General features: G+C 43.3%; 1 protein-coding gene across 5 annotated transcripts in view; it reads right to left on the bottom strand.

The window, feature by feature from the left end:
• The window catches only part of LOC100579420 (ubiquinol-cytochrome-c reductase complex assembly factor 1), a 117,688-nt gene extending 96,424 nt beyond the window's left edge, over positions 1–21,264 (bottom strand). For 3 of the 5 annotated variants that reach the window (XM_030826267.1, XM_012511944.2, XM_030826265.1), the window contains exons 1-3: positions 21,061–21,138; positions 3,150–3,254; positions 986–1,027 (exon numbers count right to left, since the gene is read on the bottom strand). In XM_030826267.1, coding sequence (XP_030682127.1) covers positions 986–1,027; positions 3,150–3,254; positions 21,061–21,084 — 171 coding nt within the window. In that variant the 5' untranslated portion in view covers positions 21,085–21,138. Of the gene's footprint in view, positions 1–985; positions 1,028–3,149; positions 3,255–21,060 lie in introns of all 5 variants that reach the window. The other 2 variants (XM_003273569.2, XM_003273570.2) reach the window with 1 other exon arrangement.
• Between the last annotated feature and the right edge of the window lie 3,726 nt (positions 21,265–24,990).

The raw sequence follows: 24,990 nt of genomic DNA, 5'->3' as shown, positions 1-24,990 counted from the left end.
AAATATTACACAAACTCAAATTGAGAAACATTCTACAAATAACTGACTAGTACTCCAAAAGTGTCTAAATCTTGAGAAGAAAAAGAATATGTGACCAGACAGTGGCTCACGCCTATATTCCCAGCACTTGGGGAGGCCCAGAGGGGTGGATCACTTGAGGTCAGGAGTTTGAGACCAGCCTGTTCATCAAATGGTGAAACCCCGTCTCTACCAAAAATACAAAAATCAGCCAGGTGTCGTGGCACACACTTGTAATCCCAGCTACTTGGGAGGCTGAGGTGGGAGGATCACTTGAACCCAGGAGGTGGAGGTTGCAGTGAGGAAGATAGTGCCACTGCCAAGATAGTGTCATCCAGCCTGGACGACAGAGTGGGACTCTGTCTTAAAAAAAAAAAATGAAAATGTAACAGATTGGAGATGACTAAGAATATATGACAACTGGATTTGTTATCGCAGACCAAAAAAGGACATTCACGAGAAAAAAAAAACTTGACAGAATTGGAACAAATAGACTAATTAATAGTATTTCAATGTTAATTTCCTGGTTTCAGTAATTGCACCATGGTTATGTAAGAGGTTAACATTAGGGCAAGCCAGATGAAGGCTATTTGGGAATGCTACTACTTTTACAACTCTTACATAAGTCTAAAATTATTTCAAAATTTAAGAAATATTTTTAAGTAGACACAACTTCAAGAGGCTAATTAAGACAAAGCTGAAAGTATGTCTCTAGCTCTTCGAAAACAATAATAGGATTATAGCACTGGACATTATCTTACAGATACCTGATACTACCACTCATCGAAGGAAGGATTCCTTTATGTCAGGCCCTTGACATACATTCATCCTACCACTGCCTGAATATTTCCAGTAAGAGTAAATTTACTGTGTGAAAACGCAGCCCACACATCCCATTATGCACAATTCTAATTAACAAAACTCTTTCTCATTCTGAGCCATATCTTCCTCCCTGTGAGACATGTACCTGAGGATGCCACTCTGAAGCAGAAGTTTCCAACCAGGGGACCTCAAAGATAGGAAGATACTCCAGTAAGTTACAGTCGATACGACAAAACATCCAGTTGATTTACAATGACTAAAATTACATCTGGTCAACATGAGATAAACCACCCCAAGTTATTTACATAAATGCTTTGCTATAATGTTGTCCCAGAGCCTAATACAGCACCCGGTACTTATCAGGTGCTCATGAAACGTTTACTGACCCAAAGAGTAGGGCACAAGTCAGAGATTCATATAATGAGTTATTTTCCCCTACCATCTACACACATACAAATAACAAATGCTATTAAAAATTTGTACAAAAAGTAACAGAACACAGCCCCAGCTCTGAAAAGAAATACCTGCATAACTACCCAAAGTAGATGCCTCTTCTGCACAGGCATATTCTCCATTCATTCAACATACACTTAATGACTACTCTGTGCCAGGCATAGTGAAAAGACCAGGAAATACAAGAAAAAAACAAGATGTCCCCAGAAGGGCAAGGCTTACACATTAATTGGAGGGAATTTTTAAGTAGATTATATATGTTACATAAATTATATAATATATATAATTACATGTAGCATATTTTTAATTGCATCAAATATGAAAAAGAAAGTTAATGACTACAGATAAAAATCATAAATTGGTAAGAAAACTGAGTTCCCAACAGATGAATGGAGAAATGCCATAAGCATACAATTTTCACAAACTGAAAAACTACTGATCAACACAGAAAAAATACATAACCCTGAGAGCTAAACAAAGAAATACAAGGTAAAACAAGGTAACACTGGCTGGGCGCGGTGGCTCACGCTTGTAATCCCAGCACTTTGGGAGGCCGAGGCGGGCGGATCATGAGGTCAGGAGATCGAGACCACGGTGAAACGCCGTCTCTACTAAAAATACAAAAAATTAGCCGGGCGTGGTGGCGGGCGCCTGTAGTCTCAGCTACTCAGAGAGGCTGAGGCAGGAGAATGGCGTGAACCCAGGAGGCGGAGCTTGCAGTGAGCTGAGATTGCGCCACTGCACTTCAGCCTGGGCGACAGAGCGAGACTCCGTCTCAAAAAAAAAACAAAACAAAACAAAACAAAAGGTAACATTTCCTACCCAATTTATTTAAGTTAAAAAAAATTCAACTTGAGAGAGGTAATGATGAAAAACTACTTATATATACATTGCTGGTGGCAGCATAAATTAAAACAAACTTTTGAAGAGGCAAACTGTTCATACTCTGACCCAAGGTATGCCTTCCTAGGAATTTAATAAGTAATTAAAAGTAAGAAAAAAATATGTGCTAAGACAATGGTAAGAAAATTAAAGCTTATAATGGCAAAAAAAAAAGGAAATGATTTTCATATCAAAGGCTAAGTAAATAAAATATTATATGGTCATTAAATTTTTAATTACAAAGTCTATCAAAACAATATGAATAATGTCCACTCTAATAAGTGAAAAGATACCAGAATATAAACTTCTGTGGACATTTGTTAGGGTACTTCAGGAATAAAATTACATATACATACACACACACACACAAACACACACACACACAAACACACACACACACAGAGGCTGAAAAAGAACCAGAGGAGATGAAAATACCGACGTTTTCAGATTTGAAGTTATAGGTGATTTTTATTTCCCTTATTACTAAATTATTTGTATTATTAACAAAAATCAGGAAGGGAGAAAACCCCTCACACAAGGTCCAAGGTAAACTACATTGTAATGATTAGGTGGTCAACGGTAAATGAATACCTCAAATAATTGTTTCTTGGATTTTATATTCATATAAAGGAAAAAGAAATAATTATCACACCCTAATAAAAGTAGCACAAGATGGCTACAAAAAGAAAACTGAAAAAGGTTAACTCAGAGATGAATATCTGGAAAAATTCCCTAACAGTAAAAATCATCAGACTGTAGCATGGTATCCTAGGCTAAGTTCCACTGCTAGAGTATTTAGAAGCAACGCCCTAGACACCATACTTTAGGAAATCAGTCCTAAGCTGGCACCACAGAGACCCAGAGTGCTCTCATGAGGTTTTTCCATCACACAATTTGGTTGCCTAATCTATAAATATATGACATTTGCACATAAACACTAAGGTTTTCATACTAAGCAAAAGAACAAATCTTACCTGGGAAGTGCCAGACAGAGCCCTGTCCCCCTGTCCTTGGGTAGGAGACACAGGTATCAATCGGCTGCATACTGGAACCCACTGAGAAATGCTAGTCTGGTTCCTCTAAAGAAAGAAAAAAATAATCTGTCAGGAATCTAAATCATACTCCCTACATGGAAGGCAAAGAGTGCACCTGTGACACTGTAATATGATTAGAAATATATATTTGGTCTTCATCTCTAGTTCCTGGCACATAGCTCCTAAAACCCTTGGAATTTCTGAGTGATGGGGGTGTAACTCATAATAAGCCCCTTTCAACCATACCTGAGTTTATGCTAATGAGGTGATTCATGCAGGATGGAGGCTGGTTGCCAGAGGAACCAACCACAGGAGTAGAGGGTTGGAACTCAGCCCCAACTCCTCACGGCATCCCCACCTCCAGGAGAGGAGAGGGATTAGAGACTGAGCCAATCACCGGTACTCAGTGATTTAATCAATCATGCCAACAATAAGCCTCCACAAAAATTCTAAATGACAGGGTTCAGAGAACTTACGGTGAAGATAAAAAACTCTTTTTTCTATACTCAACACTCTGCTTCTGACACCAAATGTGCAGGGGCAAGGGGTCTCCATACCAAGCAATTCTCTAGTTCTCTGCAGACACCAACTGGGTGTCCTACAATTTAACTTAATTCTTACACTAACTGCCTGGAGTTAGCAGAGACCTCACAGCGCCATCCAACAGGGCTGTCCCCCACTTCAGACTCCCATCACAAGTAGTGGGTCCCCAGGTTACTCACACTTTTGTCCAACTTGTCCATACATTGGGGGTTCCCACAGCTGCCTCCTCAGATTCAATAATTTGCTAGCATGGCTCAACTCGGGGACGCACTTCACTTACGTTTATCAGTTTATTATAACGGATACACCTCGAGAACAGCCAAATAGAAGCGATACAAAAGACAAGGTATGGGGTAGGAGCTTGCTCTCCGGGTGTGCCACCCTCCCTACACTTTGATATGTTTACTAACCTAGAAGCTCTCCAAACCCAAAGATTTCTATGGAGGCTTCATTATGTAGACATGATTGATTATCACTGACCATTGGTCATCAGCTCAATCTCCAGCTCCTCTCCCCTTCCAAAAGTCAGGGAGGAGTGGGAGAAACTACGAGTTCCAACCTTCTACACACATATTTGTTCCTCTAGCAACTAGCCTCTACCCTCCAAGAGTCACCTTATTAACATAAACTCACTGCCGGGCATAGAGGCTCATGCCTTCACTCCTATTATCTCAGCACTTTTGAGAGGCTGAAGCAGGATTACTTGAAGTCAGGAGGTGGAAACCAGCCTGGGCAACAAAGCGAGGCCCCCAGCTATACAAAAAAAAAAAACCCATAAACTCATGTATGGTTGAAAGGGGCTTATTATAAATAACGAAAGACACTCCTCTCACCCCAATCACTTTGCAAGGGTTTCAAGAGCTCTGTGCCAGGAACCAGGGATAAAGACCAAATATATATTTCTTCTCTCACAATATCATATCTGGGTTGCAGCCACAGGCCAGGAGGGTGGCACACTAATTCCACAGGGACAGAAGCGACTACACTCAGGACCATTCCAGATCTGGCCTTTAGTACCTAAGTTTAGAAGTCCTGCCAGAATGGGGTATCACATGAATGAAGAACTTCCAAAACGGGACCAAGACCAAGCCTCCACATGCTCATTTCTCCAAGGATAAGATATACCACTGCCTACTACTGGTTCCACAGACTAAAATAATTCTGGTAATAGGTGACTCAAGCAGTGGGCATGGGCTCCCTCTGGGAAGAGAAACAAAATAAGCAGACTTCTGGCATTTTATGATTAGATTATAATTCAAATTACAGTTTGCAGTGCTTTTTTTTTTTTGAGGCTGAGTCTGGCTCTGTCACCCAGGCTGGAATGCAGGGGCATGATCCTGGCTCATTGCAATCTCCACCTCCTGGGTTCAAGCAATTCTTATGCCTCAGACTCCCGAGTGGCTGGGACTACAGGCATGAGCCACCACATCGGGCTAATTTCTGTATTTTTAGCAGAGACAGGGTTTCACCATGTTGACCAGACTGGTCTCAAACTTCTGACTTTAAGTGATCTACCTACCTCGGACTCCCAAAGTGCTGGGATTACAGATGTGAGCCACTGTGCCTGTGCCTGGCCTCTTTTTTTTTTTTTTTTTAGCGACACGGTCTCACTACATTCCCCAGGCTGGAATCCAGTGCCTAGTCATGGTGCTAACACTGCACACACTACAGCCTCAAATGCCTGATGCCTGGGCTCAAGTGATCCTCCCACTTCAGCCTCCCAAGTAGCTGGGACTAAAGGCTTGCATAGCTGTGCCTGGCTTACAATGTGTTTTCATAAACACTGACTTACTTACCTGATCTTCATAGAATCCCTTTATAGTAAGGAATGCTGAGATCATCATCATCTCCAAAAGGAGGAGGAAACTAGGGTAGAAGTTTTACAGTGGGAAAACACACGTGGGCAACTTGATTTCCAAGACAAGAGATTAAATGGCTGTTCAAGCTAAAACTGAAATTCACGTTTTCCCTTTAACATGAAGCTCACTTCAGAAAGGTCTCTTGGCCAAAGTGAGAGGCTAGGCTGGAGAAAGGGAGAGCTCTCTCTTGCTAAGTGAGAAGTCTGCTTTATTTTATGAGCCTGAAACACATTCCACTGTATAAATGATAGCCATGTACACAGCATTAGAAATCTTAATTTTAGGAACCAACTCTAGGGATCTGAGGGTTTTCTTCACTTGACCTGTAGACCTTATAGGGCCATAATGAGGACCAGATACATAAATTGCTTGAAAATCCTTTGCCAAGCATTAATGTACAACACAGTCAGCCCTCCATAGCCATGGGTTCTGCATCCATGAATTCAGCCACCCACAAATTAAAATATTCAGGAAAAAAAGTGCGGGCATGGTGGCATGTACCTGTAGTCCCAGCTACTCTGGAGGCTGAGGCACGAGAATCACTTGAACCCAGGAGGCGAAGGTTGCAAGTGAGCAGAGATCGTGCCACTGCACTCCAGCCTGGGCGATAGAGAGGGAGACTCGGTCTCAAAAATAAAAATCAGGCCGGGCGCGGTAGCTCACGCCTGTAATCCCAGCACTTTGGGAGGCCGAGGCAGGCGGATCACGAGGTCAGGAGATCAAGACCATCCTAGCTAACACGATGAAACCCCATCTCTGCTAAAAATACAAAAAAATTAGCCGGGCATGCTGGCGGGCGCCTGTAATCCCAGCTACTCAGGAGGCTGAGGCAGGAGAATGGCATGAACCCGGGAGGCGGAGCTTGCAGTGAGCCAAGATTGTGCCACTGCACTCCAGCCTGGGTGACACAGCGAGACTGTCTCAAAAAAAAAAAAAGAGAAAAAAAAAAATCAGGAAAAAAAACATGCCGTACTAAACATGTAGACTTTTTTTTCTTGTCATTACTCCCTAAATAATACAGTATAACAACTATTTACATAGCACCTATATTGTATTAAATGTAAGTAATCTAGAGATTATTTAAAGTACATGGCGGGATATACATAGGTTATATGCAAATACTATGCCACTTCATATCAAGGACTTGAGCATCCATGGATTTTGCTATCCGAGGGAGGTCCTGGAACCAAAGGACCAGGGATACTTGGGGACAACTGTACTAGGAGTCAAAGATTCTAGTTTAAATTCAGCTACTCTAACATTATCTTTACAAGTAATTTAACCTCTGTGACATTCAGTTTCCTCATAGCAATTATGAGGAATACTTAATGAGCATTTGATGGCAGGCACTTTTCTGGTACTTTACAAATATGAACTCATTTAAACTTCACAATCACCACTCATGTAGGTATATCATTATCCCATTTATACAAAAAAGGAAACTGAGGCATGGAGAGGATAAGCAACCTCCCAATGTCACATAGTTCTAACAGCAGGATTAAGACATGAACCCAGGCAACCCAACTCTAGAATCCTTGCTCATTTATGGGACGAAAGGGTAGAGTATCTGCAAGGTACCTTCTAGCTCTAACACTATATGACCTAGTCTGAAACCAATTAAAATAGCATATTGTGGAAAGTGCCACATAACTAAAGGCAGAAAGTACTGTTCAGAAGCTACATATTAGATAATCACCTCTGTGAGCCTTGGTTGTCTCTTTTTATCAAAAATAAAGACAAAATCCCTACTTCTCAGGATTTTCTTTAAAATTAACATATGTACCTTGCAGTATGTTCAGCACAATATTAAGTTGAATTTGAATGTCCATTTCCTCGAGTAGAAACAGGTTGAGGTGGGGTGGAGAAAGGCATTAAATTTTTAAACCTACAGATGCTTTCTAAAGTGTCTCACAGTTCTAAAATTGTATAATTGCCACTTACAGCACCTTATATTTCAAATGAAAAGTGGAGCTAAAAATATTTTATTTGAGCTGCGGTTGCATCAGTTGAAATGGTTTTCCAAGTGACAGACAGTTACTGGTGTTTTGTTTTACAAACACTGACAGATTTACCAGAAACATTCAATGTCAGATGTTCCTGTACTAAAAATGTTAAGTATGGGATAAGAGGAAACTGCTTCAGATTCAGGGCCAAAGGCGGGGGCGGGGCAGGGGGAGCAAGAGGAAATTACAAGTTGAAACAATGCAAACTTTTGGAAGATTTTCTGAAGAATTTCATCATGTAATTTCCAATGTCAACAAAATTTTTCTCTGTAATTTTGGCTCTGGTTGGTCTTAGGCCAATACTTTTAAATCAGTTCTTATTAGAACAAAGGAACAATCAGCTGTTCTTTCCTTCTCCAATCCTACAACAATTCTTGTCCAAATCCTTAATTGAAACCACTGAAGTGTAACAGAAAGGGTAATCCCAAGCCTGCCATCAAATAGCTGTGAACTGGTTACTCAACAATCTGGGTCTCCATTTTCCCTCATGAAAAATGGGAATAATAAAAGCTATCTCACAGGAGTGTTCCCAGGAACATTTCTAAAAGCACTTTGATAACAGAAAAACATAACCAAAGGCATCACTGTTATGAACAACTGTTACCGAAGTATGCAAGCCGTGCTTTCCCCAGCAAGCTGCCAGAGAAGCAAAAACCGTTTTCTTAAAATATTGTTTGGAATCTGGCATTTATTCCCTTTCTCAAAAGCTTGCAGTGGTTTCCAAGGATCTCTTTATTGAAACTTAAACACCTGATCCTTACTGGTCTTTACCAACTGGACCCCTCTAAACTCTTAATACTTACTGTGTTTTCCACTCAACAGTTTCAAAACCTGACTCAGATTCTCTCGTTTGGGAATCACTGCTCCCCTCCACACATGCTAATTCCCTTGTAGTAATTTCCTCTGGGACTCTCCTCTTCACTCCAACCCAAACTATAAGCTCAATTACTTCAAGAAATCTCTCTAGGCCGGGCACAGTGGCTCACATCTGTAATCCCAGCACTTTGGGAGACCAAGGCGGGCAGATCACCTGAGGTTAGGAGTTCAAGACCAGCCTGGCCAACGTGGCGAAACCCCATCTCTACTAAAACTACAAAAATTGGCCGGGCGTGGTGGTAGGCGCCTGTAATCCCAGCTACTCAGGAGGCTGAGGCAGGGAGAATCGCTTGAACTCGGGAGACAGAGGTTACAGTGAGCCAAAATCAGGCCACTGCACTCCAGCCTGCAAGACACAGCAAGACTCCACTCAAAAAAAAAAAAAAAAAAAAGAAATCTGCCTAGATGCCAGCTTCTGGTTCTACTGGCTCTACTCAGTATTTTTTTTTTTTTTTTTTGAGATGGAGTCTTACTCTGTCACCCAGGCTGGAGTGGAGTGGCGCAATCTCGGCTCACTGCAAGCTTCGCCTCCCGGATTCAAGCAATTCTGCCTCAGCCTGCCAAGTAGCTGGGACTACAGGGGAGCACTACCATGCCCAGCTAATTTTTGCATTTTCAGTAGAGGCGGGGTTTCACCATGTTGGCCAGGCTGGTCTCAAACTCGTGATCTCAGGTGATCCACCCGCCTCGGCTTCCCAAAGTGCTAGGATTACAGGCATGAGCCACCGTGTCGGCCTCTACTCGTCCTTTTTCCTTTCCACCTCTTCCACCACTTCATCTATAAATATAAATCTGTGGAAGTACTTCTCTCTCTCTTAAGGTCTAATATATTAGGCCTATAACAATTAGTACATCTCAACTTCTCCCAAGTTCAAAAGACACTTATAGCCATTCCCAATGGCAAAAATTATTCCTTTAACTTAAGATAAATGCACTGTTACTAAGTGGGAACTAGTTTTATTGTCATTTTGCCTTTCCAACACTTCAAAACCAAAAAAAATTTTTTTTTTTTTTTTTTGAGATGGAGTCTCACTCCGTTGCCCAGGCTGGAGTGCTCACTGTAAGCTCCACCTCCCGGGTTCACACCATTCTCCTGCCTCAGCCTCCTGAGTAGCTGGGACTATAGGCACCCGCCACCTCATCCGGCTAATTTTTTGCATTTTTAGTAGAGACGGGGTTTCACCATGTTCGCCAGGATGGTCTTGATATCCTGACCTTGTGATCGGCCCGCCTCGGCCTCCCAAAGTGCTGGGATTACAGGCGTGAGCCACCATGCCCGGCCAAAACCAAAATTTTTAAGATAGGCTTCATGTTTTTGTTTCCCGTGCACATTGTTAATTGCAGTGATTTTTACATCAGTATTTCAAAACATTCTGACATACCACCTCTTGTACTGACTACCCTTTAATCAGTCCACTGACAGGCCTATTTCTGCATGTGGTTTTTTAAGATACATAGTATTTTCCTTGGCTCATTCATGAGCTAGAAAACGATTTATAGGTGTAGTGGATTCTAGTTATTCACCATAAAATCACCACAAACACTGAGTTAGCAAATACTGAACCATTGCTTCTAGAGGAAATGCCAGACTTAGGTTCCTGCAAGCCTCTGGTCACAACATTCATCAACCAATCAATACATAACCTTGTTTTATGGTTTTCTGTTGAAAGACACCCTATTTAATATACATTGTTGATTCATTAACACTGAACTCACAGCCAACAGCACGATAACTCACTTAGCAAAATTTACCTAATAAACATATTTTCCCATAAGGCACATTTTGGCCTTCTTGCACTCAGCAATGCTAGATAGCATTTCCATACTACACTTGGGGGACATTTTAAAGATGGGATTCACCAACAAAAGCACAAAAATATGAAAAATATGGCACTAAACAGACCATGAAAAGAATACTTGTTACAGTATGAAAACTGAAACAAGAAGGTGGAATGCTGACCCATCTCAGCTAGGAACACGGACATTGGCAGCTCAAATTTCTTACCCCTCTGCAGATGTCCACAAATGACTACAAAAGTGCCGTGAGTATTGATTTTGGGGTTTCAAATAAATTTTAGCAACTAGGTGAGTTCACAGATAGAGAATCTGTGAAAAATGAAAATCAATTATAAACATGAAATCCACTTTTTTTTTTTTGAGATGCAGTTTCACTCTTGTTGCCCAGACTGGAGTGCAATGGCGCAAACTCAGCTCACCGCAACCTCTGCCTCCTGGGTTCAAGTGATTCTCCTGCCTCAGCCTCCCGAGTAGCTAGGATTACAGGCATGTGCCACCATGCCTGGCTAATTTTGTATTTTTAGTAGAGACGGGGTTTCTCCATGTTGGTCGGGCTGGTCTCGAACTCCCAACCTCAGGTGATCCCTCAGCCTCAGCCTCCCAAAGTGCTGGGACTACAGGCATGAGCCACCATGCCCCGCCGAAATCCACTTTGTAAGTCACCGCTGGTGCCTATATTCCAAATGCCATGGATACTAACTCAATTCCGGAGTCCAAAGAACAGATACTACAGTAACAAACTTTTCTTCCAGTTACAATGTGGCATGCTATAATACAAAAGGATATTTCCACAGAGGGAAGAGAATGTTTAACCATTCCTTCATAAATTACTGAATACAGGCCGGGCATAGTGGCTCACGCCTGTAATCCCAGCACTTTGTGAGGCTGAAGTGGGTGGATCACTTGAGGTCAGGAGTTTGAGACCAGCCTGGCCAACATAGTGAAACCCGTCTGTACTAAAAAATATATAATATAGGCTGGCTGTGGTGGCCCAGCACTTTGGTTTGGTTTGGTTGCTAAAATTTATTTGAAACCCCGAAATCAATACTCATGGCACTTTTGTAGTCATTTGTGGACATCTGCAGAGGGGTAAGAAATTTGAGCTGCCAATGTGCGTGTTCCTAGCTGAGATGGGTCAACATTCCACCTTCTTGTTTCAGTTTTCATACTGTAACAAGTATTCTTTTCATGGCCTGTTTAGTGCCATATTTTTCATATTTTTGTGCTTTTGTTGGTGAATCCCATCTTTAAAATGTCCCCCAAGTGTAGTATGGAAATGCTATCTAGCATTGCTGAGTGCAAGAAGGCCAAAATGTGCCTTATGGGAAAATATGTTTATTAGGTAAATTTTGCTAAGTGAGTTATCGTGCTGTTGGTTGTGAGTTCAATGTTAATGAATCAACAATGTATATTAAATAGGGTGTCTTTCAACAGAAACCCAGCACTTTGTGGCTCACACCTGTAATCCCAGCACTTTGGGAGGCCGAGGCAGGCGGATCACGAGGTCAGGAGATTGAGACCATCCTGGCTAACATGGTGAAACCCCGCCTCTACTAAAATTACAAAAAATTAGCTGGGTGTGGTGGTGGGAGCCTGTAGTCCCAGCTACTTGGGAGGCTGAGGCAGGAGAATGGCGTGAACCTGGGAGGCAGAGCTTGCAGTGAGCCAAGATCGTGCCACTGCACTCCAGCCTGGGCGACAGAGCGAGACTCCGTCTCAAAAAACAAACAAACAAACAAAATATATATATATAATATATATAAATTAGCCGGGCATGGTGGCGCGTGCCAGTAATCCCAGCTACTCGGGAGGCTGAGGCACAAGGATCACTTGAACCCGGGAGGCAGAGGTTGCAGTAGGCAGAGATCCTGCCACTGTACTCCAGCCTGGGTGACAGAGTGAGACTCCATCTCAAACAACAACAAAAAATTACTCCAGTACTTTGGGAGGCCAAGGCAGGTGAACTGCCTGAGCTCAGGAGTTTGCAACCAGCCTGGGCAACACAGTGAAACCCGTCTCTACTAAAATACAAAAAAATTAGCTGGGCATGGGGGCATGCACCTGCAGTCCCAGCTACTTGGGAGGCTGAGGCAGGAGAATTGCTTGAACCTGGGAGGCGGAGGTTGCAGTAACCCAAGATCGCACCATTGCACTCCAGCCTGGGGGACAAGAGCGAGACTCCATCTCAAAAAAAAAAAAAAAAAAAAAAATTACCTATACACTGCCTCCTCCCACTTTGTTGGGATTTTTCAATCTGAGCTTTCAAAAGATTACATACAGGAAAGATTTGAATAAATCAATAAATACATTAAGGGTAAGGGGTCAGGTTTCTATCAGAGAAAGGAGTTAACAAATGTGGCAAGGCAAAAGAGTAGAACAAACCCTGTGGTATTAGAATGAATTTAGAATAACTGGTGCAGGCTTTTAAAATATAAAGAAAAAGATACATGCATGTTTATGTGTATATATAGATATATATATTTCCTACCCACATCCTGGTAGGGCCTGCAGACAATGACACTCCAGTAGCAATGAGCACATGTAGCACCCAGATGTGGTTTCTAAATAGCAACAACCACTAAAGGAACTAGTCTCCTCAGGAGACAAGTTGACTCCAGAATGGGGATGATGTTCATCAAAGCCTTACAAAGAACTGGCATTATTCCCAGACATCCCATTAATGGTTATATACCCAAAGGATTATAAATCATGCTGCTATAAAGACACATGCACACGTATGTTTATTGAGGCACTATTCACAATAGCAAAGACTTGGAACCAACTCAAATGCCCATCAATGATACACTCGATTAAGAAAATGTGGCACATATACACCGTGGAATACTATGCAGCCATAAAAAAGGATGAGTTCATGTCCTTTGTAGGGACATGAATGAAGCTGGAAACCATCATTCTCAGCAAACTATCACAAGGACAGAAAACCAAACACTGCATGTTCTCATTCAGAGGTGGGAATTGAACAATGAGAACACATGGACACAGGAAGGGGAACATCACACACCAGGGCCTGTTGTGGGGTGGGGGAAGGGGGGAGGGATAGCATTAAGAGATATACCTAGGCCGGGCGTGGTGGCTCACGCCTGTAATCCAAGCATTTTGGGAGGCCGAGGCAGGCGGATCACGAGGTCAGGAGATCGAGACCATCCTGGCTAACACGGTGAAACTCCATCTCTACTAAAAATACAAAAAATTAGCCGGGCGTGGTGGCAGGCACCTGTAGTCCCAGCTACTTGGGAGGCTGAGGCAGGAGAATAGCGTGAACCTGGGAGGCGGAGCTTGCAGTGAGCTGAGATTGCACCACTGCACTCCAGCCTGGGCGACAGAGCAAGACTCCATCTCAAAAAAAAAAAGAGATATACCTAATGTAAATGACGAGTTAATGGGTGCAGCACACCATCATGGCACATGTATACATATGTAACAAACCTGCACGTTGTGCACATGTACCCTAGAACTTAAAGTATAAAAAAAAAAAAAAGAAGCATGAATCTGAAAAAAAAAAAAAAAAAAAAAAAAGAACTGGCATTATTCAATCTGTCTGACAGTTCCTTAGAAGGCCCTATTTCAGGCCGGGCGCGGTGGCTCACACCTGTAATCCCAGCACTTTGGGAGCCCGAGGCGGAAGGATCACGAGGTCAGGAGATCGAGACCATCCTGGCTAACACGGTGAAACCCCGTCTCTACTAAAAATACAAAAAATTAGCCGGGCGTGGTGGTGGTGGGCACCTGTAGTCCCAGCTACTCGGGAGGCTGAGGCAGGAGAATGGCGAGAACCCGGGAGGCGGAGCTTACAGTGAGCCGAGATGACACCACTGCACTCCAGCCTGGGTGACAGAGCGAGACTCCGTCTCAAAAAAAAAAAAAAATTTAAAAGAAGGCCCTATTTCAAAGTTGTCTTAGAACTCACCCAGTGTGAAAAAACCTTTTCCCCAGGAGCAGCGGTTGAAAACAAATAGAGATAACTGTTTGACTTCATGGCTTCCTGAGGCAGTGAATAAAAGGTGAAGAAAACAACAGGCTAACCAAAAAGGTTTAAAGGACAAGCTGGGGAATGAGATGTCCACAGGGGCTTAGAAAAGCCACAACATATTCCTGGGCATCTAGGAAGCCATGAACATAGCCAGGTCTGTGCACATACCCAAAGCTGTGCACATGCTCAGGAAAGACCTAAGAACATCTCTTACATGTGGTTGACCTTGAGGTTCTGCACAGCAGCAAGTGAAAGTTAAGGCAGAGTTATCGAATGCCTGGCAGAGTGTTATGGGTACATCCCAACGTGCACACAGAGCCCCACAGCAAAAACTGGGATACTCACTGCTTCCAGGCAGTGAGAACAGAATTTTAAGAAATTTAACAGAAATTTAAAGAAATTTGTTTAATCATTACCTGACTACTAAGCAGAGACTTCAGTGGCCACAAACAACAAAGAATACAGACTACAGAATCAATTCAGAAAAGTCACTAAACAAAAATACAACAACAAACCTTGGGAAGGGAAATAATCTGATTTCCAGAGTGGCCACATTATTTAAAATGTCCAATTTTCAACAAAAAAAAAGTTATAAAACATGCAAAGAAACAATAAAGTATGGCCCATACACAGGGGGAAAAAACTGCAATCAATAGAAACTGTCTCTAAGAAAACCCAGGCAGCAGACAAAGAGATTTTTAACTATTTCAAATATTTTCAAAGACCTAAATGAAAATATGTCTAAAGAACTATAGGAAAGTGGCCGGGTGCAGTGGCTCACACCTGTAATCCCAGCACTTTGGGAGGCCAAGGCAGGTGGATCACCTGAGGTCAGGAGTTTGAGACCATCCTGGCCAACATGGTGAAACCCCATCTCTACTAAAAATACAAAAATTAGGGAGGGACAGCATTAGGAGATATACCTAATGCTAAATGACAAGTTAATGGGTGCAGGAAATCAACATGGCACATGGATACATATGTAACAAACCTGCACATTGTGCACATGTACCCTAAAACCTAAAGTATAATAATAATAATAATAATAAAATACAAAAATTAGCCAGGCATGGTGGCAGGCACCTGTAATCCCAGCTACTCAGAAGGCTGAGGCAGGCGAATTGCTTGAACCCGGGAGGTGGAGGTTGCAGTGAGCCGAGATGGCGCCAAAGAGAATATCAACAGAAAGAGAAGTTATTTTTTTAAAGACAAAATAAATTCTAGAATTGAAAAGTCCAACAACTAAAATGAAAAACTCATTAGAGGGGCTGAACAGCAGATTTGAACAGGCAGAAGAAAAGAATCAGTGGTCTTGAAGATAGGTCAATTTAGATCATCCAGTCCAAGGAACAGAAAGAAAAAGCAATAAAGACAATAGCCTCAAAATGAAAAGCAAAAAGAAAAAAATAAAAAAAAAAAGAACAAATTTAACAGCCTCAGACTGTGGGACACCATCAAACACACCAATATATGTATAATTAGAGTCTCAGAAGGAAAGAAAATAAAAGGACAGAAAAATATTTGAAGAAATAATGGCAGAAAACATCCCAAACATAATGGAAAATGGTAATTTAGGAATCCAAGAAGCTCTACTAACTCCAAATAGGATAAACACAAAGAGAGCCACAGACACATCATATGCAAGCTGCCAAGAGACAAAGAGATTCTTTAAATGAGCAAGAGAAGAAACTCATCATATACAAAGCATCCTCAAGAACATTAACAGTTGATTTCTTCTCAGAAACTGTAGCAGCCAGAAGGCAGTGGGATAAAATAGTCAAAACATGGAAAGACAAAGGTTTTCAAACAAGAATTCTATATCCAGCAAAACTATTATTCGAAAGTGAAGGAAAAATGAAGATTTCCCAGAAAAACAAAATGGAAAAAATTTGTCAGTAGTAGACTTGCCCTGCAAGAATAAGGCAGACCTTCAGGTTGAAATGAAAGGAAACTACAGAATAACTCAAATCTACATGAAGAAATAAAGTAGACTGGTAAAGGTAACTGTTTAAGTAAATAAAAAATACAGTACAAATGAATTTTTTGTTTGTAATTCTTTTTCTTTTTAATTTAAAAGACAACTACAAGAAGAAATAATTATAAATCTACATTGGTAAACATATAATGCATAAAGATGTAATTTAGATGACGGTAACACAACGTGGGGGAAGGAACAGAGCTATATAGAAAGAAAGTCTTTACATATTACGGAAATCAAGTTCGTATTAATCCAAACAAGACTGTTATGAATTAAGATGTTCATTGTAATCCCAGGGCAGTCGCTAAGTAAACAGCTCATAAAATATAGTAAAAGCTTGTAACATGTACACAAATTAGCTCAAAATGGATAAAAGACCAAAACGTAGGACCTAAAATGATAAAACTTTTAAAAGAAAACTTATGGGAATGGCCTCATGACATTGGATTTTGCAATGATTTCTTGAATATGACATCAAAAAAGTAGGCAATAGGCCAGGCATGGTGGCTCAAACCTGTAACCCCAGCACTCTGGGAGGCTGAGATGGGCAGATCACTTGAGGTCAGGAGTTCAAGTCCAGCCTGGCCAACATAGCAAAACCCCATCTCTACAAAAAATTCAAAATTTAAGGCTGGGCGTGGTGGCTCACGCCTGTAATCCCAGGATTTTGGGAGGCTGAGGCAGGCAGATCACCTGAGGTCGGGAGTTTGAGACCATCCTGACCAACATGGGGAAACCCCGTCTATACTAAAAATACAAAATTAGCCAGGCATGGTGGCGCAGGCCTGTAATCCCAGCTACTTGGGAGGCTGAGGTGGGAGAATTGCTTGAACTCAGGAGGCAAAGGTTGTGGTGAGCCAAGATCATGCCATTGCACTCCAGCCTGGGCAACACGAGCGAAACTCTGCCTCAAAAAGAAAAAAGACATGAAGAGGTGCCCAATATCACTAGTCACTAGAGAAATGTAAATCAATACTACAATGAGACACCATTTCATACTCATTAGAATGGCTATTGTCAAAAAACAGAAAATAAGGCCACCTGTGGTGGTTCACACCTGTAATCCTAACACTTCGAGAGGCCGAGGCAGAAGCATCATTTGAGCTCAGGAATTTGAGACCAGCCTGGGCAACATAGCAAGAACTCCTCTCTACTAAAAATTTAAAAATTAGCTGGGAGTGTTGGCATACACCTGTATTCCCAGCTACTCGGGAGGCTAAGATGAGAGGATCACTTGAGCCCAGAAGTCGAGGCTGCAGTAAGCTGTCATTGGGCCACTGCACACCAGCCTGTGTGACAGAGCAAGACCTTGTCTCAAAAACAAACAAACAAAAACCAGAAAATAACAAGTGTCGGCAAGGATGTGGTGAAACTGGAACCCTTGTGCACTGCTGGTGAGAATGTAAAACAGTGTATCTGCTGTGGAAAACAGTGGGACAATTCCTCAACAAATTAAACAGGCTGGACATAGTGGCTCACGCCTGTAGTCCCAGCACTTTGGGAGACCAAGACAATAGGATTGCTTGAGCCCAGGAGTTCAAGACCAGCCTGGGCAACATAAGGAGACCCCATCTCTACAAAAAAGAAAAAAACATTAGCCAGGCGTGGTGGCACATGCCTGTGGTCCCATCTACTCAGGAGGCTGAAGTGGGAGGATCACTTGAGCCCAGGAGGTCAAGGCTGCAGTGAGCTATGATTGAGCCACTACACTTCAGCATGCATGACAGAGTGAGACCCTATCTCCAAAAAAAAAGAGAAAATTCTGACACATGCTACAACATGGATGAACCTTGAGGACATTATGCTAAATGAAATAAGCCAGTCACAAAAGGTCAAATACTGTATGATTCCACTTATATGAGGTACACAGAGTAGTTAAACTCATGGAGATAGAAAGTAGAATGGTGGCTGCCAGGGGCTGGGGAGAAAAGACTATAGAGAGTTATTAATAGGTTCAGAGTTTCAGTTTTATAAAACGAAAAGAATTCTGTGGATAAGGGTGGTACAGATGGCACAACAATGTAAATGCACTCAATACCACAGAACTGTACACTTAAAAAGTTTCAAAGGTGACCAGGCACAGTGGCTCACGTCTGTAATCCCAGCACTTTGGGAGGCCAAGGCGGGCGGATCACCTGAGGTCAGGAGTTCGAGACCAGCCTGGCTAAAATGGTGAAACCCCATTTCTACTAAAAATACAAAAAATTAGCTGAACATAGTGGCACGTGCCTGTAATCCCAGCTACTCAGGAGGCTGAGGCAGGAGAATCGCTTGAACCCGGGAGGCAGAGGTTGCAGTGAGCCAAGATCACGCCATTGCACTCCAGCTTGGACAACAAGAGTGAAACTCCGTCTCAGGAAAAAAAAAAAAAGTTTAAAAGGTAAATTTTGTTATATGTATTTTACCACAACTTTTTAAAAATTTTCTGAAGTACAGGGTGGCTTTCTGCAATTTTTACTATTTCCAAAGAAAAGCAGAAACGATCAGCAACGCCCAGGACAACTCATAAAAACCATAAGCATGTCCAGTTCCACTGATCAAATGTCCAGGCTCTCTGCTGTAGTCATTCAATGATAGCAGTGTTTTAGTTTCCTCCTCCTTCCCAAACCCATCACTGGAGAAGGGAAAATATTGGCTGACAAGACAAAAAGAGGAAAAAATAAAGCAAGACTAACAAGAATGTTTTAGGAATACTTTTTTTTCTTGAGACAGAGTTTCACTCTTTCACCCAGGCTGGAGTATAGTGGCACAATCTCAGCTCACTGCAACCTCCGCCTCCTGGGTTGAAGCAATTCTCGTGTCTCAGCCTCCCAAGTAGCTAGGATTACAGGCGCCCACCACCAGGCCTGGATAATTTTTGTATTTTTAGTAGAGACAGGGTTTCACCACGTTGGCCAGGCTGGTCTTGAACTCCTGGCCTCAAGTGATCCACCTACCTCAGCCTCCCAATGTGCTGGGATTACAGGTGTGAGCCACCGCACCTGGCCAGGAATACTTCTCTGTGGTTCAGTTTTCTTATCTGTAAAATAGAGGAAATAACACGCCCTCCTTTCCAAAGGGATGTTATAAGGATTAGGTAAGTATTTTAAAGTGCTTAGCACATAGTAAGTGCCCTATAAAATGTTAGTTATCAGGCCAGGCTCGGTGGCTCATGCCTGTTATTCCAGCACTTTGGGAGGCCGAGGGAGGCGGATCATGAGGTCAGGAGTTTGAGACCAGTCTGGCCAACATGGTGAAACCCCATCTCTACTAAAAATACAAAAATTAGCCAGGTGTGGTGGCAGGCGCCTGTAATCCCAGCTACTTGGGAGGCTGAAGCAGAAGAATTGCTTGAACCCAGGAGGCAGAGGTTGCAGTGAGCCAAGATCACACCACTGAACTCCACCCTAGGTGACAGAGCAAGACTCCATCTCAAAAAAAAAAAAAATACAAAAATTAGTCAGGTGTGGTGTGGTGCATGCCTGCCATCCCAGCTACTCGGGAGGCTGGCACAGGAGAATCGCTTGAACTCGGGAGCAGAAGTTGCAGTGAGCCCGAGATGGCACCACTGCACTCCAGCTTCCGCGACAGAGCAAGACTCTGCCTCAAAAACAAAACAAAACAAAACAAAACAAAAACTAAAGGGTGGGAGGGAAAGGATTTAAAAAAAAAAAACAACACTAAATTCAGAACATCCTAATTGCCATTTCCCCAGCAGTCCTCATTTCTGAATCAATTTCTGGCCTGAAATCAAACAATCACTTCACCAGGTGAATCTTTCTGGCAGTTACAGGGGCTACCCTACAAATAAATATTTACTGAACAGCAGTCGAGGGTATCTCACTCTGCTAGGCTGGCAAGGAATACAAGAAGTAAAACTGTCGTCCTTCTAAGACATATATAAAAAGATCAAAAATACAAATATAAAATAACAATTCAAAAGTTACCCAGAGGCAGGAATAGACCATGTCTACTATGAAAAACAATGTCTTTGACCCAGTTTTTGAAGACTTGCTAAAACTATACACTCTCCCATCCCTCCATGACTAAAAACTAAGCTCTGTATCCTAACGTTTTTTCTGCTGCCACTTTCTTTTCTCCTTTAATTCCTAGAGAAAAGAGTATGCTGGAAGGATCAGGACTAAATCTCAAGAGGTGCAGTAGTTTCACACACAGGTGCTAAAGAGTCTAGTAGTCTTTCCTTACTTCATTCATTTATTCAACAAGTAATCATTTAACACCTATGATGTGCCAAAGTGAAAACGACCGAGACAGACATGGCTCCAATTCTCACGCAGCTTTCAATCTAATAATCTATATATCCACTTAACTGTACAGTTAAGAACTGACTTACTACCTATGAAAGAAACCCTGAGAATCTCAGAATCTAAAGGGACTGCAGGAGATAAATGTCCTCGTTTTTCACATAAGGTCAATGAGGCCCAAAAGTGACTTGCTCAAAGTCACTATGCATCAGTGACAGTCAGGGACTAGAACCCAGGTCTCCTGAAACTCCAATCAGTGTCCTACACGCTCCTCTCCCTGAGGGGAAGAAGGTACATGGGGAAGGGAAGGAAAAGCAAACACCATCAAATAAAGGCCAGATGTCACTCTTCCCCTTCTCGAAAGATGGGAGAGCTAAGGTCAAAACGGGGGTAGGAAGAGGTAGGAAGCTGCCTCAGTTTCCCCATGGAAAAGCGGCCACGCAGCCTAGCTATAACACAGGCTCCCCTCCTGCAGTTCCTTCCACTTCCTCTCGCCCTGCCTTGTCGAACTCCAACCCGGGACCCAGAGAGCTACCGTAGAAAATTACTCCTTCACTCACAAGGACTCGCACCAGCAACGCCATGTTCCTCAATAACCATTTCCGGGTGAAGAGTGAGCTTCCGGTGTCCTCTTTCCTACGTCCTCTTTTTGCCGGCGAAAGACCAGCAAGGGCGGCGCAGGCGCAGAGAGGCCGCTACGCGCACGCGCGCTTGCTTTCTCGGCTGTGCACCAAGCTGTCGTGCCCGGGCACGCGCCTCCCTGCTGTCTCCCCCCACTACACGTCACAGTGGCTCAAATCGTTCCCCCACGCCTGTCTCCTTGACCCCAGACCTCGGGGCTTCTCATATCCCCTCTCTTTATTCCCCACCAGCCTCACTCCTCAGCCCCTCCTTCCCAAACTCCACCCCAACACTTTTCAATGGAGGTTGAACAGAATAGGACCTTAGGAAATCCCAATCTTTAGAAAGAGCCAGAAGACCGGGCGCGGTGGCTCACGCCTGTGATCCCAGCACTTTGGGAGGCCGAGGCGGGCGGATCACCTGAGGTCAGGAGTTCGAGACCAGACTGGCCAACATGGCAAAACCCCATCTCTACTAAAAATACAAAGAAAGTAGCCGGGCATGTTGGTGTGTGCCTGTAATCCCAGCTACTCAGAAGGCAGAGGTTGCAGTGAGCCGAGATCGCGCCACTGCACTCCAGCCTGGGGGACAGAGCAGGACTGGACTCTGTCTCAAAAAAAAAAAAAGCCAGAGAAGGAGGCTAAGATAAAAGGAATATAGGGGACAGCAGAGTCCTGAAAGTCAAGGCAAGAAGGCAGTCATGTGCTGATCTGAAGCCTGGTAGAGGAAGAAACTTTTGGGATTTGTGGTTGGTTGATTGTTTAAGGGGAACATCTTTGAATATTGATAGGAAAGGATTAGTGAAGAGTACACAGGGCCGTGCCCGGTGGCTCACGCCTGTAATCCCAACACTTTGGGAGGCCGAGGCAGGTGGATTGCCTGAGGTCAGGAGTTCGAGACCAGCCTGACCAATATGGTGAAACCCCGTCTCTACTAAAAATGTGAAAAAAATTAGCTGGGCATGGTGGCGTGTGCCTGTAATCCCAGCTACTTGGGAGGCTGAGGCAGGAGAATCGCTTGAACCCGGAGGCAGAGGTTGCAGTGAGCTGAGATTGGAGCACTGCACTCCAGCCTGGGCAACAGAGCGAGACTCTGTCTCAAAAAAAAAAAAAAAAAAAAAAAAAAAAAAAGAGTATACAAGAGAATGAATCAAGGAGGCAAGGAGCTTCTTGAGGAAAGTGGCAGAGAACGGCCTTGGTAGAAGACTCCTCTTCCATTATATCCCAAGAGAAGAGAGGACAAAGTACTGGTGGTTTGGGGGTTGAGGGAGCAGAGGGGCAGGATGTTGAAGGACTTCTTTCATTTCATTCAGTCAACAAAGACCTATTGAGTCTTCCCTATGTACTGAACACAAGACATACTGGCTTCATGGAGTTCTTAGACTGGTGGGGGAGGCGTAGGAACCCAGTGAAAAACATTAAAACTGGGGAGCTACTTTAGTTAGGTTGGTAAGGCCTCTCCAAGAAAGTGGCATGTAAGACGAAATCTAAAGGAAGAAGAGGAGCTAGTCATGGGAAATAACTTCACTCGACTATTTTTTTAATTAAATTTATTGATTTTTATTAATTGACAAAAATATATATATTGTGTACAACAGGATGTTTTCTTTTTTCTTTTTCTTTTTTGAGACAGAGTTTCACTTTTGTCGCCCAGGCTGGAGTGCAGTGGCGCAATCTCGGCTCACTGCAACCTCCGCCTCCCGAGTCAAGCGATTCTTCTGCCTCAGACTCCCAAGTAGCTGGGATTACAGATGCACACCACCACGCCTGGCTAATTTTCGTGTTTTCAGTAGAGACGGGGTTTTGCCATTTTGGCTAGGACGGTCTCAAACTCCTAACCTCAGGTGATCCACCCACATCGGCCTCCGAAAGTGCTGGGATTACAGGAGTGAGCCACTGTGCCCCTGGCCAGGATGTTTTAAAATATGTATACATTGTGAAATGGCTAAGTCAAGCTAATTAATATATGCATTACCTCATATTTTTGTGCTGGAAATGTTTAAAATATGTTCTTTAAGCAATTTTCAAGAATACAATACATATTCATAGTGGCTACAGTCACCATGTTATACAATGGATCTCTTCTTTTTTTTTTTTGAGACGGAGTTTCACTCTTGTTGCCCGGGCTGGAGTGCAATGGTGTGATCTTGGCTCACTGCAACCTCTGCCTCCCGGGTTCAAGTGATTCTCCTGCCTCAGCCTCCTGGGGTTACAGGCATGCGCCACCATGCCCAGCTAATATTATATTTTTGGTGGAGACAGGGTTTCTCCATGTTAGTCAGGCTGGTCTCGAACTCCCGACCTCAGGTGATCCGCCTGCCTTGGCCTCTCAAAGTGGCCTCCTGAACTTATCCCTCCCAAATGAAATTTTGTATCCTTTGACAAACATCTCCTCAGCCCCTAGTAAAGCACCATTCTACTCTCTACTTCTGTGTGTTCAACTTGTACTCCACATATGAGAGAAATCAAGCAGTATTTGTCTTTCTGTGCCTCGTTCATTTCTCTTAACATAACATCCTCCCAGTTCATCCATGTTGTCACAGATATTAGCATTTCCTTCTTTTTTTTTTTTTTCCTTGAGACAGAGTCTCGCTCTTGTTGCCCAGGCTGGAGTGCAGTGGTGCGATCTTGGCTCACTGCAACCTCTGCCTCCCAGGTTCAAGCAATTCTCCTGGCTCAGCCTCCAAAGTAGCCTGGACTACAGGCATGTGCCACCACACCAAGCTAATTTTTATTTTTAGTAGAGATGGGGTTTCTCCATGTTGGTCAGGCTGGTCTTGAGCTCCCGACCTCAGGTGATCCGCCCACCTTGGCCTCCCAAAGTGTTGGGATTACAGGCGTGAGCCACCGCACCTGGCCAGCATTTCCTTCTTCTTTTAGGCTGAATAGCATTCCATTATATATATAAATCACTTTTTTTTTTTTTTGAGACAGAGTCTTGCTCTGCCGCCCAGGGTGGAGTGCAGTGACACAATCCCAGCTCACTGCAGCCTCTACCTCCTGGGTTCAAGCAATTCTTGTGCCTCAGTCTCCCAAGTAGCTGGGAGTACAGGCACATGCCACCATGTCTGGCTAATTTTTGTATTTTTAGTAGAGACAGGGTTTCGCCATGCTGGCCAGGCTGGTCTCGAACTCCTGGCCTCAAGTCATCTGCCCGCCTCTGCCTCCCAAAGTACTGGGATTACAGGCATGAGTCACTGTACCTGGTCATTAACCACATTTTCTTCCTTTCTTTCTTTCTTTCTTTCTTTCTTTCTTTCTTTCTTTCTTTTTTCTTTCTTTTTTTTTTTTGAGACGGAGTCTCACTCTGCCACCAGGTTAGAGTGCAGTGATGCAATCTCAACTCACTGCAACCTCCCCCTCCCAGGTTCAAGTGATTCTCCTGCCTCAGCCTCCTGAGTAGCTGGGATTACAGGTGTGCGCCACCACACCCATCTAATTTTTGTATTTTTAGTAGAGATGGGTTTCACCATGTTGGCCAGGATGGTCTCAATCTCCTGACCTAATGATCTGCCCGCCTCAGCTTCCCAAAGTGCTGGAATTACAGGCATGAACCACCACGCCCGGCCACCACATTTTCTTTATTTGTTCATCCACTGATGGACACTTAGGTTAATTCCATACTTGGCTGTTGTGAATACCACTGCAATGAACATGTTAGTATAGATGCCTCTTCAACATACTGATTTCTTTTTTTGTTTGTTTGGTTTTTTTGTTGTTTTTTTTTGAGACAGAGTCTCACTGTCGCCCAGGCTGGAGGTGCAATGGCGCGATCTCGGCTCACTGCAGGCTCCGCCCCCTGGAGTTCATGCCATTCTCCTGCCTCAGTCTCCTGAGTAGCTGGGACTACAGGTGCCCGCCACCTCGCCC

Source organism: Nomascus leucogenys, chromosome 13 (assembly GCF_006542625.1).
Source record: "Nomascus leucogenys isolate Asia chromosome 13, Asia_NLE_v1, whole genome shotgun sequence".
NCBI classification, from domain to species: domain Eukaryota; kingdom Metazoa; phylum Chordata; class Mammalia; order Primates; family Hylobatidae; genus Nomascus; species Nomascus leucogenys.
The sequence above is the reverse complement of the archived record's forward strand: the minus strand, read 5'-3'. Positions and strand labels throughout refer to the sequence as shown.